At 43.4% G+C, this 17492-nt stretch overlaps 2 protein-coding genes across 2 annotated transcripts; both read left to right on the plus strand.

Annotated features, from left to right (window-relative positions):
• The first annotated feature begins 2673 nt into the window (after positions 1–2673).
• On the plus strand, positions 2674–8715 carry chrm3b (cholinergic receptor, muscarinic 3b). The gene is made up of 6 exons (XM_088323219.1): positions 2674–2767; positions 5677–5751; positions 6340–6485; positions 6673–6968; positions 7172–7743; positions 7822–8715. Exons 2-6 carry the CDS (start codon positions 5703–5705, stop codon positions 8277–8279), a joined length of 1521 nt encoding a protein of 506 aa, XP_088179345.1. The 5' UTR covers positions 2674–2767; positions 5677–5702; the 3' UTR covers positions 8280–8715.
• A 784-nt stretch (positions 8716–9499) lies between these two features.
• fmn2b (formin 2b) lies at positions 9500–16751 on the plus strand. The gene is made up of 19 exons (XM_088323928.1): positions 9500–11130; positions 11313–11542; positions 11672–11850; positions 11926–12064; positions 12162–12220; positions 12297–13249; positions 13527–13674; positions 13902–13989; positions 14048–14109; positions 14186–14277; positions 14359–14488; positions 14730–14876; positions 14965–15024; positions 15201–15321; positions 15407–15499; positions 15704–15755; positions 15989–16138; positions 16209–16290; positions 16371–16751. Exons 1-19 carry the CDS (start codon positions 9698–9700, stop codon positions 16395–16397), a joined length of 4245 nt encoding a protein of 1414 aa, XP_088180054.1. The 5' UTR covers positions 9500–9697; the 3' UTR covers positions 16398–16751.
• Positions 16752–17492: the final 741 nt, after the last annotated feature.

The raw sequence follows: 17492 nt of genomic DNA on the forward strand, positions 1-17492 counted from the left end.
TCTCTTGCTTACTTGCTTAATTGCTTAGTTGCTTTTTGCTTCCTTGCGTTCTTGCTTTCTTGCTTTCTATCTCACTTTTTTGCTTTTTGCGTTTTGCTTTCTATCTTACTTGCTTTGTGGCTTTGTGGCTTTCTTGCTCTTTTTCTCTTTTTCTCCTTTGCTCTTTTGCTCTCTTGCTTTCTTGCTTACTTGCTTACTTGCTTACTTGCTTAGTTGCTTACTTGCTTTTTGCTTTTTGCTTTTTGCTTTTTGCTTCCTTGCGTTCTTGCTTTCTTGCTTTCTATCTCACTTTTTTTGCTTTCTTGCTTTTTGCTTTATATCTCACATTCTTGCTTTTTATCTCACTTTCTTTCTTTTTCTGCTTTCTTTCTGTCTTTCTTTGTTTCTTTATATCCCTCTTTCTTGTTTGCTTTCTTGATCGCATTCTTGCTTCCTTTCTTTCTTGCTTTTTGCTTTCTTGCCTTCTTGCCACCTTGCTTTCTTGCTCTGTCGCTCTCTAACTCACTTGCTTTCTTACTTTCTTGCTTTCTATCTCACTTTTTTGCTTTCTTGTTTTTTGCTTTCTTGATTTAACTCATATTGTATAAATTGTATAAATTGCAGACCATTGATTTATATCTCACATTCTTGGTTTCTATCTAACTTTCTTTTTTCTGCTCTCTTCCTGACTTTCTTTTTTGTTTCTTTCTTTCTTGCTTTTTGTTTACTTTTTTCCCTCCTTTCTTGATTGCTTTCTTTCATTTTTGCTTATTTGCTTTCTTGCTTTCTATCTCGCTTTCTCCCTTGTTTGTTTCTTCTTTCTTTTTTCTGTTTTTTTTTTCATTCTTTCTTTCTTCAATTAATAATCAATCAGTAATCAATTCAGGCGTCTCTCTCTTTTTGATGCATGACTGGAAAAAAAGCAATTGAACGCAATATTCTCATTTTGAATTGGATTCAAATTTTGTCTTCATGGTACTTGATAACAATGTGGTGAAACATTGCATGCGATGAGATTAGACATGGCACTCCTGGGTAAAACATGCCATAAGGGCTTTAAAGAGAAATATAAGTTGAAAGACTGTCAGGATAAAAAACAAACTTTTTAAAATGTAGTTTTTAGAGACCGCTCTAAGTTATGATTATATATTTTCCCAGACAATCCCCTGTAAGAGCCGACCCAAAGCATAAGCGAGCTAAGCGGTTGCTTCGGGCCCTGCAACCACTAGGTGGCCCTAAAGAGTAGTTAACTTTTTGGGTGCCAACATTGTCAATTAGTGTGCCCACTCAAAAATAATTCTACAGAAATACAACAAAAGTACTACACAGTAACTACAAAACTAAATATCAAATATAGTGCTTAAAAACAGGCACCCCATATATTATTTTAATTTAATTCTGAAAATAAAAAATAGTATAGAATTACTACAAAAATCCTACTACAGTAATAATATATTACAAAATACTACGACTGAATTCTTTACTTTAAAAATACTACAAAAGGACAACTACAGTAAGATTACAAAAATATATGGAAATACTATAAAAAATCTACAAAATTACTGCTTCGGAAATACTTCAATTATACTTCTACTAAAATACTACAAAATACAAATACATAATACTATGATATAAAAAAAAACTACTAGAGGAATATAACTACAAAAATACTACTACAGGAGGATTACAACAGAAATACTGCTGATTAAACCAATAGCGATAGTACAAAAATTATCCTACGGAAATATCACAAAAATACCACAAAATTAAAACTACAGGAAAACTGTTCTACAAAAATACTAAAGAAATACTACAAATATACAACAAAAGTTCTAATGGAAAGTTCTATGGAAATACTTCATAAAAAATACTTCAGAAATACTACAAAAATTGTGCAAAAATAAAACTACAGTAACACTGCAAAAAACTACAGAACTTCAATAAAAATCTGACCAGAAATACTACAAAAACCCTAAAAAAAATCTATAGTAATACTTCGAAACTAAATAACAAATAGAGTGCTTGAAACAGGGACCTAATGTATCTTTTGCTCTAATCGTGGTCATCTCAAAACCAATTAGATGAAACTAATCAATTTAAAAAGAAGTATATCATGTCTCATGCGGGCCCCGAATCCAAATAGTTGCCCACCCCTGAAGTAGAACATTGAATAAGTTCTAATAGGTATGCAGATGAACAAGTAATAGGGTGCCCCGAATCTAATTTTTCTTGGGGCCCCATCAAGGCTTGGGCCGGTCCTGAATTCTGTACAGTACTTATTGGCAAAAAAATGAGATCAAACCTCCTGTGTGGAGTTTGCATGTTCTCCCCGTCCTTGCTTGGGTCTCCTCCGGGCACTCCGGTTTTCGCCCACATTCCAAAAACATGCATGTCAGGTTAATTGGCCGGTCCAAATTATCCCTAGGAATGAATGAGCGAGTGAATTGTCTGTCCCTGTGTGCCCTGCGACTGGCTAGCAACCAGTGTGTGTGTGAATGGTGAATGTGTGAAGTGCATTGTAAAGTGCTTCGGAGGGCCTCAGTGAACGGTTAAAATGCCATATAAATGCAGTCCATTTACCATTTGGTTGGTTACCCCTGTACTTAACAGTGTTTGAAATGCTGAAAATATTGCCATTTCTTTGATGTTTTTCACTTTACTCTAAAATCTGCTGTTTTCTTTCCTGTTTTCACAGTCGGTGTTCTGTGACGGCCTCAACACAGAAGCGCGATCGGCGACGCTTTTCAGCCTCCCGTCTCAATTCGTGTCTTTCTGCTTGAGCTTCTGGGTACGTTTCGTCTCCCTTTCCAATTGCTGTCGTTACGTTTGTTCCCTCACATGTTTGTCGTGAATCTAAAAGAAGGACTTCATAGGTCACTCCAGGATTTTGAAGTCAATGTCAATGATGGTTCTGGCGTTAATTAGTACAGCCTGTATTAGTGCACTTATATTTTCTTTACAGGCTATGCTAATCTATACCATAATCACCAAAACAACTTAAGATGACTTGGCTGCCTGCCTGTTTAGAACCTATATTTTTAACCATCAATTTCCATGCTTTCTACCTCTATTAAAACTGCTCAAGATATGTGCCTGGCGAAAGTAATGGCCCCCAAGAACTTTTTGTTGTATTGCCACATCAGGCTTCAAACTTCAAAATATTCTACTTGCTGAGGCCTTCTTCTGAGGCGTGTTCAGGAGAGTGATCAGACATGTAGTCTCTTGTTAATCGCTTGCCGCGCACTGCTAAACGGTTGTAATCGCTCACTGTGATTGCCTTACTGATCCAAAATGGCCGACGACAGTACAATGGATTTCGTTCTACAGCTTGCTTTGAGCAAGTTGGCTGATATGAGCGACAGTTCGCAGATTGACACAGTTAAGGTTATCCTAAACGCAGTGGAAGGGTCATACCTGTCTTGCATTGTTCACAAACATTACCAGGCAATGTAAGACGATATATTACATCGCCAACAGCACTCGTCAGGGTGAGATCCTCCATCTTCTGCACTGTCGACGCCATGTTGGAAATCAAAGTAAGCGGTCTTTCTCCCGTGATTACTCGGGCACGCGAGCGCTCAATAATCACTGGCCGTTCAGAAGCTAGCGATAGCTCGCGATAGCAATCACTCACTCTCCTGAACACGCCTCTGGCTTAAAGTATCATTGTAGCCTCTGTCAAGTTGCACGTGCGAGTATGTGAAATTCTTGGATGCGCACTCTTCATTTTTTATCTTTTTGGAGGTTAGCATTTGGACTGTATTTGAAACAGTCCTTTTCTTACTTTCACCACTTTCATCCTGAAACAAAAGAAAACCGCGAGCATGCGCATAAAATAACGCCCTTCCCCCTTTCCTCCAGCGTAATTAGTTCCGTGGCCAGAACATCAAGGGTAAAAGTAAGTGAATAGCAGATAGGCCAGGTGGAAAAAGATAATATGAAGGCTCTCTAAACTCAGTTGGACATTGTTAAAACATACTTAATAGAGAAAACATTCGATTTTCAACTTTTTAAGGACACCTCAAACGACTCAGCCAAACTTTGAAAGTTAAAAAAACTGAAATATTTTCTAAGAATCAACAACAATATAGACACAATCGTAGAGTGGAACCAAATTATTTCAACATTTTATATCATATCTACAACAAAGAAAACTAAAAGGTAGGTTTTGCAAAAATATTGGCCCCCTGTTCTCTCAGCTATGCTAACTGACTCCAGAAGTTCCCTGACGACTTCTGAATGATCCAATGTCTAACTAAGTGACTATCAAGGACAAACAGTTGGCAAATGCGTGTTTTTAAGTCTCAGTTTAAATGTACCTGCTCTGGGCTCAGAGGTGAACGGATAGCGTTGAGGAGACCAAAGAACACTCCGGCAGGTCTGTGATAAAGTTGTGGAAAGGTTCAAAGCTGGAATGGGATACAAGAATATTTCGCAACATTTTCACATGTCCCAGAGCACTGTGTGAGGAGTAATTTTAAAATGAAGAGAGCAAACAAGGAGAGGTCCATGATCACTTCACATAACCAATCTGTGCAGCGGACAACTATTAGTAATACTCTGCATATTTTTGCCCTTTGTGGAAGAGTGGCAAGATAAAAGTTCCTTCTGAAGAATACTATGAAAAGGCATGTTTGGCATTTGCAACAATCCACATGGGAGAAACAAATAACCCGTGAAACAAGGTGCTCTGGTCAGATGAGACCAAAATTGACATTTTTAGGCTGATTACAATTGTTACAATTGGTGTAAGAGTAACAATACACATCACCTTGTAAACACCATCCCCACTGTCAAACATGGTGGTGGTTGTATCCTGCTCTGGGGTTGCTTTTCTTCAACAAGGACTGGGAAGATCATTTAAGTTGAATAGGAAGACAGATGAAGCCAAATATGGGGCGATTCTGGCAGAAAATCTGTTGGAATCTGCAAGAGACCTTAGAATGGGAAACCAGATTCACCAGGCTAACCACCCTGGTTTAAAATTAACAATATAAAGATGTTAGAATGGCCAAGCCAAAGTTTATACCTCAAACCTATAGAGCATTTGTGGAAATATCTAAAAAATGTTGTGTCCAAGCGATCACCATCAAAACTTAAGGAACTTGAGCTGTTTTGTAAGGAAGAATGGCCAAATATTTCTGTTTCATAGATACAAATAGCAAAAAGACTTGTGGTTACTAGTGCAGCAAAAGGACATTGTACAAATTATTAACTCAAAGGGGCCAATATCTTTGCAACACCCACTTTTAGTTTTTTTAGTTTTCAGCACAATATGAAATGTTTGATAAATTCGGTTTCTTTTGTGTCTCACATTTTGTTGATTCTTAAAAAAAATTCTTTTCTCAATATCTATAAGTTTAAAGCCTGAAATATGGCAATGTGTCAAAACGTTCTTGGGGGGCAATACTTTTGCAAGGCACTGTAGCTCTTTAGGGTTAACCTGGATGCTTTTGGGAGGCCGGCAATGGATCATTTGGTTTTCAGTTATTTTGCATAACTCAGATACAATCAATTCTAGATACGAGCACAATCCGGGAAGGAATTATTCTCATATGTAAAGGTATCACTGTATTTTTACAAAGTTTTTCTTCTCCTGACAAAAAATATTCTGATCAGAAGTCTGACATTGCATTTTCAAGGCAATAAATGCAGCCACCTTCTTCCCATTTTGATGTTTTTCACACTTTCTTATAGATTTCTTGGGATGCGGTTTGGTCATAATGGATGAAAACGCCCTGTCGGCTCACACGTCCAGCCCGGACCATATTGGTAGTCTTCAGATTTTTTTTCCTTTTCCTCTCCTTTTTATGCAACTTTCTTCTTTTCCTTTCTTCACCCCTTTTTTTCTTTTCTTGATTTTGTTTTTTGTTTGAATTTTTATTTTTGTCTTTTTTTCCTGTTTTATCTTTTTTTCCTTTTATTTTCTTTTTCTTTTCTTTTTGTCCTCTTTTTCTTCTTTTTTTCTTTCTTATTTCTTGTTTTTTTCCTTACATTTTTCTCTTTTTCATTTTCTTAGTTCTTTTTGTTTTTTCTGTTTTATATGTTGCTTTTTCCTCTCGTTTTTCAATTAATTTTCTTTTTGTTTTTTCTTTTTGTCTCAATTATTATCTTTTTTTCTTTATTATCCCTTTTCCCTCTTCTTTCATTCTTCACAAAAGGCCTGACAAAAAATTAGAGGAAAAACTGCAGTTTGGTTTCTTTGAGTCTTTGTTGCTTGTATTCCTCCCTGTGCTTTGAAGCACTTTATTTAGGTCTCTCTGCACAATACAATGGCACCTTGTGGACAACTATTACGCAATTTCCCTTTAAATTAAGCTTTCCTTCCATACAAGTTAACGTCCAACATTTGCATTTCAGACGGCTCCTACCCTGAAGTGCCAATCTTGTCCGGCAGCTTGGCCGTTATTTGGCAGGGGGCTAATTTCACAGAACGGCCGGCCAACGAGAGCATCCTCCAGGCAGCAGACACATTTGACCCTTTAGGAGGACACACGGTCTTGCAGGTGACACGATGGAGAATTTTTATTTTTTTTTTTTACCCTTGCAATTTTCTTTTCTTATCGGTCGTACATTGTGCTAGCTTGCAAACACACCAGACAAAGCCAATCAGAGTTTGACTTGAAAAGCGACATGCGTGTGAACAGAGACTTATTTGGCTGTCTCACAAGTTTTTCTTTTCTCTGCCTTTAGGTCCTCATCATCGTGTTCCTGACCGGCTCATTGTCGCTGGTGACAGTGGTTGGGAACATCTTGGTCCTGCTGTCCTTCAAGATCAACAAGGCACTGAAGACGGTCAACAACTACTACTTGCTTAGCTTGGCCTTTGCCGACCTGACCATCGGCACCTTGTCCATGAACTTGTACACCACCTACATCATTATGAACCAGTGGGCCCTGGGACCACTCATCTGCGACCTTTGGTTGGCCATCGACTACGTGGCCAGCAACGCCTCTGTCATGAACCTTCTTGTCATCAGTTTTGACAGGTGAGTCATGGTTGTCCTTCGCCAGATCCCGAGAGAGTTTCAGATAACTCAATTCCTGTTCCCTAGAAACTATTTCATTCCAGATGGTCAAGTGGGTCAAACCATCTGAGGAGAACTCGTTGTTGCAGAAAATCTCGAGTCGGTCACATGGGCACGTTTCAAAACTGTCTTCTGATTTTCGTCCTTTTTGTTCCCTTGTCCAGATATTTCTCAGTGACCAGGCCTCTGACCTATCGGGCCAAGCGCACAACCAAGCGGGCCATGACTATGATTTGCTTAGCTTGGTCTATATCGTTTATCCTCTGGGCCCCCGCCATCTTGTTCTGGCAGTACATTGTGGGAGAACGGACCGTGCCAGCAAACGAATGTTTCATCCAGTTTCTGTCTGAGCCCATCATCACCTTCTGCACGGCTATCGCAGCCTTCTATCTGCCGGTGACCATCATGACCACATTGTTCTGGAAGATCTATCAGGAAACTGAGAAACGAGCCAAGGACATCCAGGGACTGAAAGGCTCAGGGGCCGGCAACAGCCAAAGCCAAAAGGGAAAACCAGACCAGGAACAAAGCGACAACGAGCAGAACAGGTCACCTTCTGACATGTCAGAGAGCAACCGGATGGGGGCGAAAGGAACAGGCAAGCTCGGGGCCTTCCTTTTGTGCTTTGCTTTCCGGAGGGCACGCCGGACCCAAGCTGTTGACGCAGCCCTCAAACGGGAGGGAGACGCTTCGGAGGACGAAGTGGACCGTGCCGAGCAAACGAGGCTTGCGGCAGGTCCGACCAACGCAGCACTTGAGAACATGGAATGCAGGAGCTTGCGTACTCTCTAATTCTCTGGTTTGTTTCTTACAGATGGAAAGACAGGGAAAAGCGGCACAGACGGAAAATCTCAAGTGCCTGACGACACATCCCCAGAAAACGTATCAGTTAAAGAGGCAAAGAAAGGCAAGACAGAGGGCAGCAAACGCAAAACAGACAAAAAGGCCAACGACAAAAAGACCAACGACAAAAAGGCGGCAAAGACGCTGAGCGCCATCCTGCTGGCCTTCATCACTACCTGGCTGCCGTACAATATCATGGTGCTGGTCAACACCTTTTGCCAAGATTGCATCCCGGGCACGTTGTGGGCGCTTGGCTACTGGCTCTGCTATGTCAACAGCACCATCAACCCCATGTGCTATGCCCTCTGTAACAAAACCTTCCGCAACACCTTCCACGATATCCTCACCTGCCGCTGGCACGCCAACAAAAGCAAGCCTCGTTTCAACAAGAGCAACGCGGCGGCCGGGAAAAAGAAAGATCCCGTGTAACAGCGGAATAGCCTTTCCAACCATTCTTGACCCGGTGGTGAGGATGTGGCACGGAAATGTCGCTTTGTCGAAGTTGAGCTCGACTGCACCACCTGTAGTCAGCTAGTAGCAATCCACCTCAATGGATGCAGGTGTGTTAGTGGAGGGAAAGCTCTAAAATTGCAAGTCAGTCGTGGCATTTGCAATTGGAGGATTCTTCAGGCGCGCCGGGTAAAACCATTTGTATTGTATGTTTCCATTGAAATCTGGTTTTATTGTATTGCTCACCCTTTGTGTAGAAATGTTTCTCGCATAAAGTGTCTTCACATTGCAACTGTGTTGTTAGCATTATCAGCATTTAGCCATATCCGTTTAATACATATGTGTTTTGTGCTTTTCTTTTGGTTTGTTTGAAATGATAGTAAAGTTGAATAAACAGTTTCCTTTTGAAAAAATGTTCGCTCTCGGCTAACTTGCTGCTTTGTTGACTAGACATTGCATCCGATGTGTTTTTTATTTTATTTCCAGTGACCTGTTTTTGAACGTTCTTCAAATCCGCTGTGTGCCCTGAATGTGTCTGATTGCAGCTTTCCATGATCCTGATTTTGGAAGTGATGGTACTTTAAAGCGACAGTGTGTAATATCTGAACAATCAATGGCACTGTCTTTTAATGGGAAAAAAAACAGTGTCACAGCAAGCCAGCAATGACAGAAAAATATGGCGGCGACTTATGTTGGGATTCCACTATGCAAACAAAATACAAATTTCTCAACCTATGACTTTTTTAGAAAAATTAACATTGGTATGATAGTTCATGTATTTTTGCCTGGTAATCAAATAAATGTTTTTATTGCATTAATGAAAGTTTTTTTGTACCACTAGGAGGCACTAAATATTACACACTGTCCCTTTAAAGAGAAATCTTAGCTATCGGCACATTGGTCCAAATCAAGAAGATGGGGAGAATCCTGGGTAATGTAGTGAGGAACCGCCACAAAGGAGGCACTCAATGAGCCTTTTGTCAAACTCACAGCAGCCAATCGGTATTTTTATGGGCTCCGACTTTCTTCTTTCACGGAATGAGGCAAACATCTTTTTCATCAGCTTTCCTGCCTGAGCGTTACTGTGCTCGCTCACTCGCTTGCGTCACACTTTGGAAGCAGATGGAGAGACGGGGGAGGGTACGTCTGACAGGGAAATAAAGGCGAGCGGAGGGGGTGGTAACGGGTGGGGGGCAAAGCTCTGCCTCCTCTGAATCAGCATCAACATCGAGCCACAGCAACCACAAACGAGATTTAGTCTGTAACAAGCCAGATTTGCATATCTAAGATGACTATCTTTGGTTGCGCACCATTAACCAGAGGGTAAAGTGCTCAACCTGTCCTGGGGAGTACCAGGGGCAAGAGGACAAATGTAGCATTCGAGCATCTCTGGCAACATGGGCAACCAGGAAGCTAAACAAAAAAGATCTGCAGCGGCATCCGGTAATGGTGGTTACCCTTCCCTGGAAGAGGGATGGAGCGAGGGAGGAGGGGAAGCGACAAGGCGGGCTGCAAAGAAGTATCCTGCAAAGAATGAAGGAAAAGGAGGAAGAACACATGGCACAGCTCCAGGCAAGAAGAAAGCCAAATGCGAATCCAAGTCGTCTGTTTTTTCCATTAGGAAGAAAAAGACTCACCTTAGAGGTAAAGACTCTGTGGCAGGTTCCAGTGAGGATGCATTGGCGTCGACCAACTCCAGAACCCCCGATCTGTCTGCTGACGAGCTTGGCCATTCGGACGCTGAGCCTGGTTACTCGGAACCGGGCAAACATGAGCAGAAGCTGCGGAAGGAGGAAGACGCCAGGGTAGGGTCGGCAGTCCCACACGTGGAGAACGGGGGGCAGAAAGGCGGTAGTTCTGGCTCTGACACGGACATTTACAGCTTTCACTCAGCAGCAGATCATGATGATTTGCTTGCCGACATCCAGATGGCCATCAAACTTCAACGACAGCATGATGGGCTTGACTCCGTTCCGTGCTCACGAGCACAAGGCAGAAGTGAAGCTCTTTTGGGACGAGAAGCAACCGGAACACAGAGCAGCAAGAGTACTGCCACACTGCCCCTGGCCCAAGTTCTTGCCCCCATGCCAGACTTGGAGGTTGGATCAGATGCACTGTCTTTCCTGGAGCTCGCTCCTTCTTCTGATATGGTCTGGAGTCCTGACAAAGAGAGTGTGTTACAGTTGTTTTCACTCAGAGAGGAAGCCAAGAGGAGCCCAGATGTGCAGAAGGAGATGGAAGGTGTGGGGGGCATCAGCAGGGATAGTGAGAAAGCCACCGAGTCACCCTCGGTTTATGAGACCCAAGTTACAAAAGAGTCCGTTCCCACCTTCCTGGCAACCGAAAGGGCAGCGGCAGTCAACTCAGTTACGATGACAACCAGCACCAGCAGCTTTCCTGACCTCATGTTGGAAGGAGCAGCAGCCAAAGACCTCATGGAGGAGCAGACTGAGTCTGGGGTCAGTGACCTTAGCGCTCACTCTGTGGCGGACACCCACATAGGGGTAGAGATCACATTTGAAGGAAACGCCAGTGCTGAATCACTCATTAACTGCTCCGCTATTTTGTCGGAAGGCAACTGCTCAACTATAGACTATGCCTTTGGTGCTTGTGTTCCACCATACCAAGGGAGCCCCACCTTGGCTAAACACCTTCACCAATTTACCCGAGCGGCTTCTCCCTCCAACTCTGCTGTCAAACCCTATCCTCCCGTCTTTCCTTCCTACATCAAAACAACCACCAGACAGCTGAGCTCCCCAGGGCATTCGCCAGGTCTGTCCCCTTCTCACAGCCCAATATCGCCACGAAGAGTGCAACAACATTTCCAAAGGTAAAGATTTCAGACAAAATTTTGTCATCATAATAAAGCTCACACATTTTCTTAGCTTTAAAACATAACCTGAGATATTTGCATCTATGAAGGGAGTTCTTCTTGCTCTGGACTGATGACTTTTGAAATAATTTTGTGAGACAGAGCCATCAATACAAGCTATTGTACGTTTTTGTGGTCAGGATGATGGGCGGCGAGCAGCAAGCGGTCAGCCAATGCAGCCGTGGCGAAGCAGGTGTTTTAAGTCGCTCGGCCGATTGGACGGACGAGCTCGAGAGGAGAACCAGGCGCAAGCTTTTCAGCCACGATGCCGAGTATTTGGAAGACTACCGGGACCGAGGGGGAGGAAGCCAACCTCTGTGTGCTGTCAGCGCCCCAATGGCTGCCTGCTCTTTCCAAGATGTCTTTACAGGTGAGTGCTTTTCAAAATGTATGAGCCATTAGGTAAACCAGATGTTTTGACAAAGAAAAGCAAACAGAAATTACAGTCTGTTGTTTTCTGGTCATTTTTCCGTTTTGTGACTTTTTTCCGAATGCCCAGGTCGAACTCTCCTGGAGAAACTGTTCCTTCAACAACAACAGGAAGAACCAGAGGAGGCGGAGAGGCTGTGCTCCCGGATATTGGCCATGGGCCTTCTCCTGCCTTTCACTGACTGCTTCAGGCAGCAGCTGGGAGCCAGCCCCGCACGTGGCAAGCCCGCCAGATCATCCGAGTTCAAAGTAGGCAACTTCCGCCGGCCCAACTGGAGATTTTTCTTTTAAGCACCTGAAAAATGGACATGACTGTTTCCACAGCATGACCAGCTGTACACGTGGGCCACTGTCAACCAGCCCAGCATCTCCCTTGATCCCATCGAAGCCAAGCAACCGGCCCAGCTAAAAGACTTCAGGGCGAGTGGAGACCGCCTTGCGGTCAAGGCTGCCGATAACACGGGTAAAAAGAGAAATTGTTCTTCAGAATCATCATGATTAACCAAACGTTTGCTTGTTTAATGGACTGAATCGTGATAATTTAAAGGATTTTTTTCTAGAACCACCCAGCGGTATCATGGCATTGAGGCAAACAGCGAAAGAGAGCCAAAATTGTCCAGTGAGTCACACTGAAGCTGCTGTCAATTTGTCCTCAGAAGTTGAGTGACCATGATTTTTTCCTTCTTTTTTTCCAGGAGGAGGTTTTTCTGAGAGGCACAAAACTGAAAGAAAAGCATGTGAACGTGATCCAACAACTGGAGCAAACCATCGAAGATCTCAGGAGCAAGATTGCTGAGTTAGAGCGGCAGCCCCCCCTGCTGGACAGAGACCTGCAGGGTGAGAAGGCCCATGACAGGGAGGAAGGCCTCGCCAGGGAAGTGTGTGATGCTCATTTTCAGACAGAGCCCGCAGACTTTCTCTGTTCCCTGGAGGCCAAATCGGTGCAAACATCCCCTATGGATGACAGCTTGAAGTTGAAAGTGCCTTTCGGTGGGCTCGCCGCTTCCCCGCTGCCTCCTACAGCCACCTGCTTGTGCCAGCAGCAACCCCCACCTGTGCTTGTTGGGGGCCAGCCTCTTCCGCTGATAACGGAACCGCCACCTCCAGACCCAGGTGGATCTGCTCATCCACCTCCTCGACCTCCTCTTCCTGGTGGACCACTACCCCCACCACCACCACCACCACCTCCACTTCCAGCGGGTGTTGCTTCACCTCAACCACTTCCACCTCCTCTTCCTGGTGGACCTCTACCCCCACCACCACCTCCTCCTCCTCTTCCGGGTGGCATTCCTCCACCCCCTCCACCGCCTTCACTGCCTGGTGGACATGCTCCACCTCCACCTCCTCCTTTACCTGGCGGACTATCTGCACCCCCACCCCCTCCCCTGCCCAGTGGTTTTGGGCCACCACCGGCTCCTCCTTTCCCTGCAGGGAGCAGCTCAACTCTATCTCAAAGGCCTCCTCAAGCCCCGCCCCCTCCCGCACCTGGTCTTATTTTGGCCCCTGCAGGCTCCTTGCCGCCTCCTCTGCCCTTGGGGCTGTATACTTTGGGCCTCGGACAGGAGAAGCCCCCCAGGAAAGCGGCAGTGGAGCCTCCCAGGCCTATGAAGCCACTCTATTGGACAAGAATCCAGTTGCACACTAAAAAGTAAATGGCTATTCTGTCAATGGCTACAAATAACCAACAATGCGGAGCACTCACTTCTATCTGAAAGATTTCGTTCTGAGTTTACAATTGAAAATGCTGTATTTTAATACTAACCTATTTGATCAAGGCCCAAACAGTTTTGGACACCTAAAGATAATTTAGGGAATATTGCCTCCCTCTATATAGGAAAGATCAGTTTAAGCCATTTATTGCTTTGAAAGTTACGCTGCCATAAAGATAATCAGAACATTTATTGATGCTTATTCTTTTTGACCAGAGGGGACATATCGTCTGAATCCGTTTGGGAGACCATCGAGGAGCCTGATGTGGACTTTGAAGAGTTTGTAGAATTATTTTCCAAAACCGCTGTAAAGGAGAAAAAGAAGCCGCTCTCGGACACCATCTCCAAGTCCAAGGCGAAACAGGTGAGCTACACTGACGCCACACTTATAGGTTCTTCTCCGAAGGTGGTCGAGTAGTGGATAGAGTACTCGATCACAGAGATAGTCACAGTATTTGCATTTACAAAACAAGAAAAAAGTTCTATCTTGCTGCTTGCTAAAAAGCAGTACTTCTTGGGCAGGAGCGCTATTATTCTTTACTTTGAAAATATAGATGGTTTTCAAAGTCAACATTTTCAATTCCCGCTTAGGTGGTCAAGCTTCTGAGCAACAAACGTTCTCAAGCTGTGGGAATCCTGATGTCGTCGCTGCATCTGGACATGAAAGACATCCAGCACGGTGAGTGCCTATGTATTTTGGCCTTGACTTGCCAGCTGACCTTTTTTTCCTCTTGTAGCCGTCTTGAACCTGGACAATTCTGTCGTTGACCTGGAGACCCTTCAGGCACTTTACGAGAATGTAAGTTTGGAAAGCTTTTGTGCTTCAAATAGTCATGGAGTTCTAACAAAGCACCTCGATGATGTTGACTTTTCAGAGGGCGCTACCAGAGGAACTGGACAAGATTGAAAAACATGTGAAATCTACAAAAGACAAGGAGAATGCCAAACCTCTGGACAAACCAGAACAGTGAGTCGATGCTGTTTTGCTTACCGGTTATTGCCAAACTGTCACTGACTTTGAGTTGGTCCTTTTTGGAACCACCTTCAGGTTTCTCTACCAGCTCTCCCAGATCCCCAGCTTTTCCGGTCGAGTCTTCTGCATCCTCTTCCAGTCCAGCTTTTCTGAGTGCATGTCATCCTTAATGAAGAAACTTGATACGCTGCTGAGTGTATGCAAGGTGAATTGTTACCTGCCCGACTCCAACAAAGGAGTTCAATCATTGCTTATCAAAATGCAGCAAATTCGTGTCGTGTGAAGGACCCCATTCCTGACAGATTTGAATTAGTTTCGCTCAATGAGTTGGAGTTATCGGTTAGCAGTTGTGGTCACACATTAAATCAGGCTTGCAATAAATCCAAAGTGATTCAATGTAAATCAAAATGAAAATGAGCAAAGCTAACATGTTCCCCCTTTGGTAGCTCTTACAGGACAGCCAGAAGGTGAAGCGTGTTCTGGGTCTGGTGCTGGCTTTCGGCAACTTTATGAATGGAGGAAATCGCACGAGAGGTCAGGCGGATGGCTTCAGTCTGGACATCCTTCCCAAACTCAAAGACGTCAAGAGCAGTGTGAGGAAATTGCTTCAAATCAAAATTTAAAAATAGTAAAGTTATTCAAAAAGAAGAGGTGAACATCAAGTTTTCCCCTCTCATACAGGACAGCATGAAAAGTCTGCTGTGTTACATTGTTGCCTACTACTTGAGGAATTTTGATGAGGTGATACAGTATCCTTCCTTTTTTAACTCTTAATGTTATAATGCCAACCAAATGCCAATTTACTGTTTAAGTAGTTACACTTGACATATTCTTAAACACAGCTGTCTCCTAGTCTACAATGTATATGATTGTCTGGATTGTGTCCTCTGATGATGACATTCCACATGACTTTGCAGGACGCTGGAAAAGACACTTGTGTCTATCCTCTACCCGAGCCACACGAGCTCTTCCAGGCTTCACATATGAAATTTGAAGACTTTCACAAAGATCTGACGCGACTCCGAAAAGATCTCCGATGTAATTTCCAATCGCTCATAACACGTGGGAGGAGGATTAAGCCCTTGTACCTTTCCTGAGGCCAATTTAATTTCCTTTATTTCAGCTTGCACCTCGGAGGTGGAGCGAGTGTGCAAAGCTTCGGTTGAAGACAACCTGCAACCTTTCAAAGACAAGATGGAAGACTTTGTTTCCCAAGGTATTGAGAAAAAGACAGGCGGTCTTGGGGTTGATAAACTGTATCGCTCGCCACGCTTTGTATTTGGGAGCGTGGTCTGGAATGAAAATCCCATGATAATTATTGAATTAATGATATTTGCGGTAATACTGAAAACCCTATGAATCTCACATAAAAACTGTCTTTTGTGAAGTACAGTTAGTTTTGTTCATTCCTCTTCCATAGCCAAACTTGAACTGGAGGCATTGGAAAGTCATCTCAGCAGCACACACAAATTGTAAGTACCATCAAACCATCAAATTGCCTGCATTAAAATGACGCTATCCTTGGATTTTGCATGTCAAAGTTTTGACATCAGAACTCTGACGGATGTCCTTGATGTTGCGCAAAAATCGAGAATTTGAAAAATGTACGACAAAAGGGAGTGAACAGAAGAAGCTGATGGAACCTGTGAAAGCAAAATCATCATTCCATCAAAAGCTGAAATGTTTGTCGATTGCATTTCCGTAGATTCCTGGAGATCACCGTCTACTACTCAGTGAAGGCAAAGGCTGGGGAGAAGGAAGTTTCCCCCAGCACCATCTTCTCCATCTGGTACGAGTTTTCCTCCGACTTTAAGGACCTCTGGAAGAAGGAAAACAAATGCATTCTAAAGGAGAGGTAAACACGGCTACCATTGTTCCTTCCACTATGGTTCTCATTGATGCCAATTCTTAATCTGCCTCCACAGGTTAAAAGTAGCGGAGGAATGTTTCCGGCAAGCCAAAGAGCGAGCCTCCTACAGCGTCAAACCAAAACACGCCGCAGGGATCGTAAGTTGACATCATTACCGCACTAACACTTGATTGAAAAAGTTGCAACTTAGACGCTGACTACTGTTTTTCTTCCGCAGAAAGCCAAACTTGGCATGAAGATTTGACTCGCTTGACTTGGAGCAATGAGGACTGGTTTGAAAAATGACGGCAGGACTTTGAGATCTGCTGGCGAAATCATTTTCAACAATGAACTTGCTGCTGTTATAGACGAGGATCACACCAGATGCGCTGATCTCTTGTTGTTCTACGTCATATAACATGGACAGAAATATTCGGTCTGCGGCTTTTCTGGGCAGGAAAAGAATTTCCAAACGCAGAAGGATGACTTGCAGACTTTCATGCCCACCACAGCTTAAGTGAAGATGTTTGTAACAGTAACAATGTCCACGTCAATGCTGAATATTGTTGTGTTGAAATGTAATATTAAATGCTCGATGAGCTAATTCTTTGATGGGCTAACACAATGTGATTTGTCATTTGAAATTGGTACTAAAACTGAATGGCAACAAATCCAGGCACATTCATACACATGCTTTTTTAAGACACACATGCATACTCATCAACACGACCCGTTTCCCTGTTAGACTAGCACTTGTCTCCCCTTAAAGGTATACCCGAAATTCTAAAACAGGTTTTTTTGCATATCTATTTAGATTTTGTCGTTATATTCCATTTATTTCCTGAGAAAATGCATTTTTGCCTGTCTCGTTTTTGACTTGCTGAGTTGTGACGAGATCAGAGTAACACTGGCACCCTCACAAGCCAGCCATCATATTGGTTTACATGAAAATTAGTCAAAGAGGTTACGAGTGGTAGTTTTGGGAGAATGCATATAGGCGTTGTGTCGCAGGTCGAGGCAGTAATGGTACACCAAACGGCGACCAGCTAAAATGTGTCTAACTGGGAGAATAACTCACAGAGAGCTAATGGGGGCTAATCCAGTCATCAATAAACCAATGGACACGGCTGGCTAGATGGCTGCAAAAGAGGGCTAACCGGGACTGATCGGAGCAAAAATGGCCTACCAAAAATATGAAGTAAGCAGCCAGGCTAACTAGAAGCCAAAAACAAAAACAACAAAAATGGAAGCCTTCTCGTCAGCTTCAAAGCTAACGGTGAGCTTACCGGACAATATTATACCAACAGTGAGACACGTGGCGAAAAACACAAAGGAAAAGCCACAATCAACTTTCTAATGG

Source organism: Urocampus carinirostris, chromosome 19 (assembly GCF_059441175.1).
Source record: "Urocampus carinirostris isolate Australia breed hairy pipefish chromosome 19, RoL_Ucar_1.0, whole genome shotgun sequence".
NCBI lineage: Eukaryota > Metazoa > Chordata > Actinopteri > Syngnathiformes > Syngnathidae > Urocampus > Urocampus carinirostris.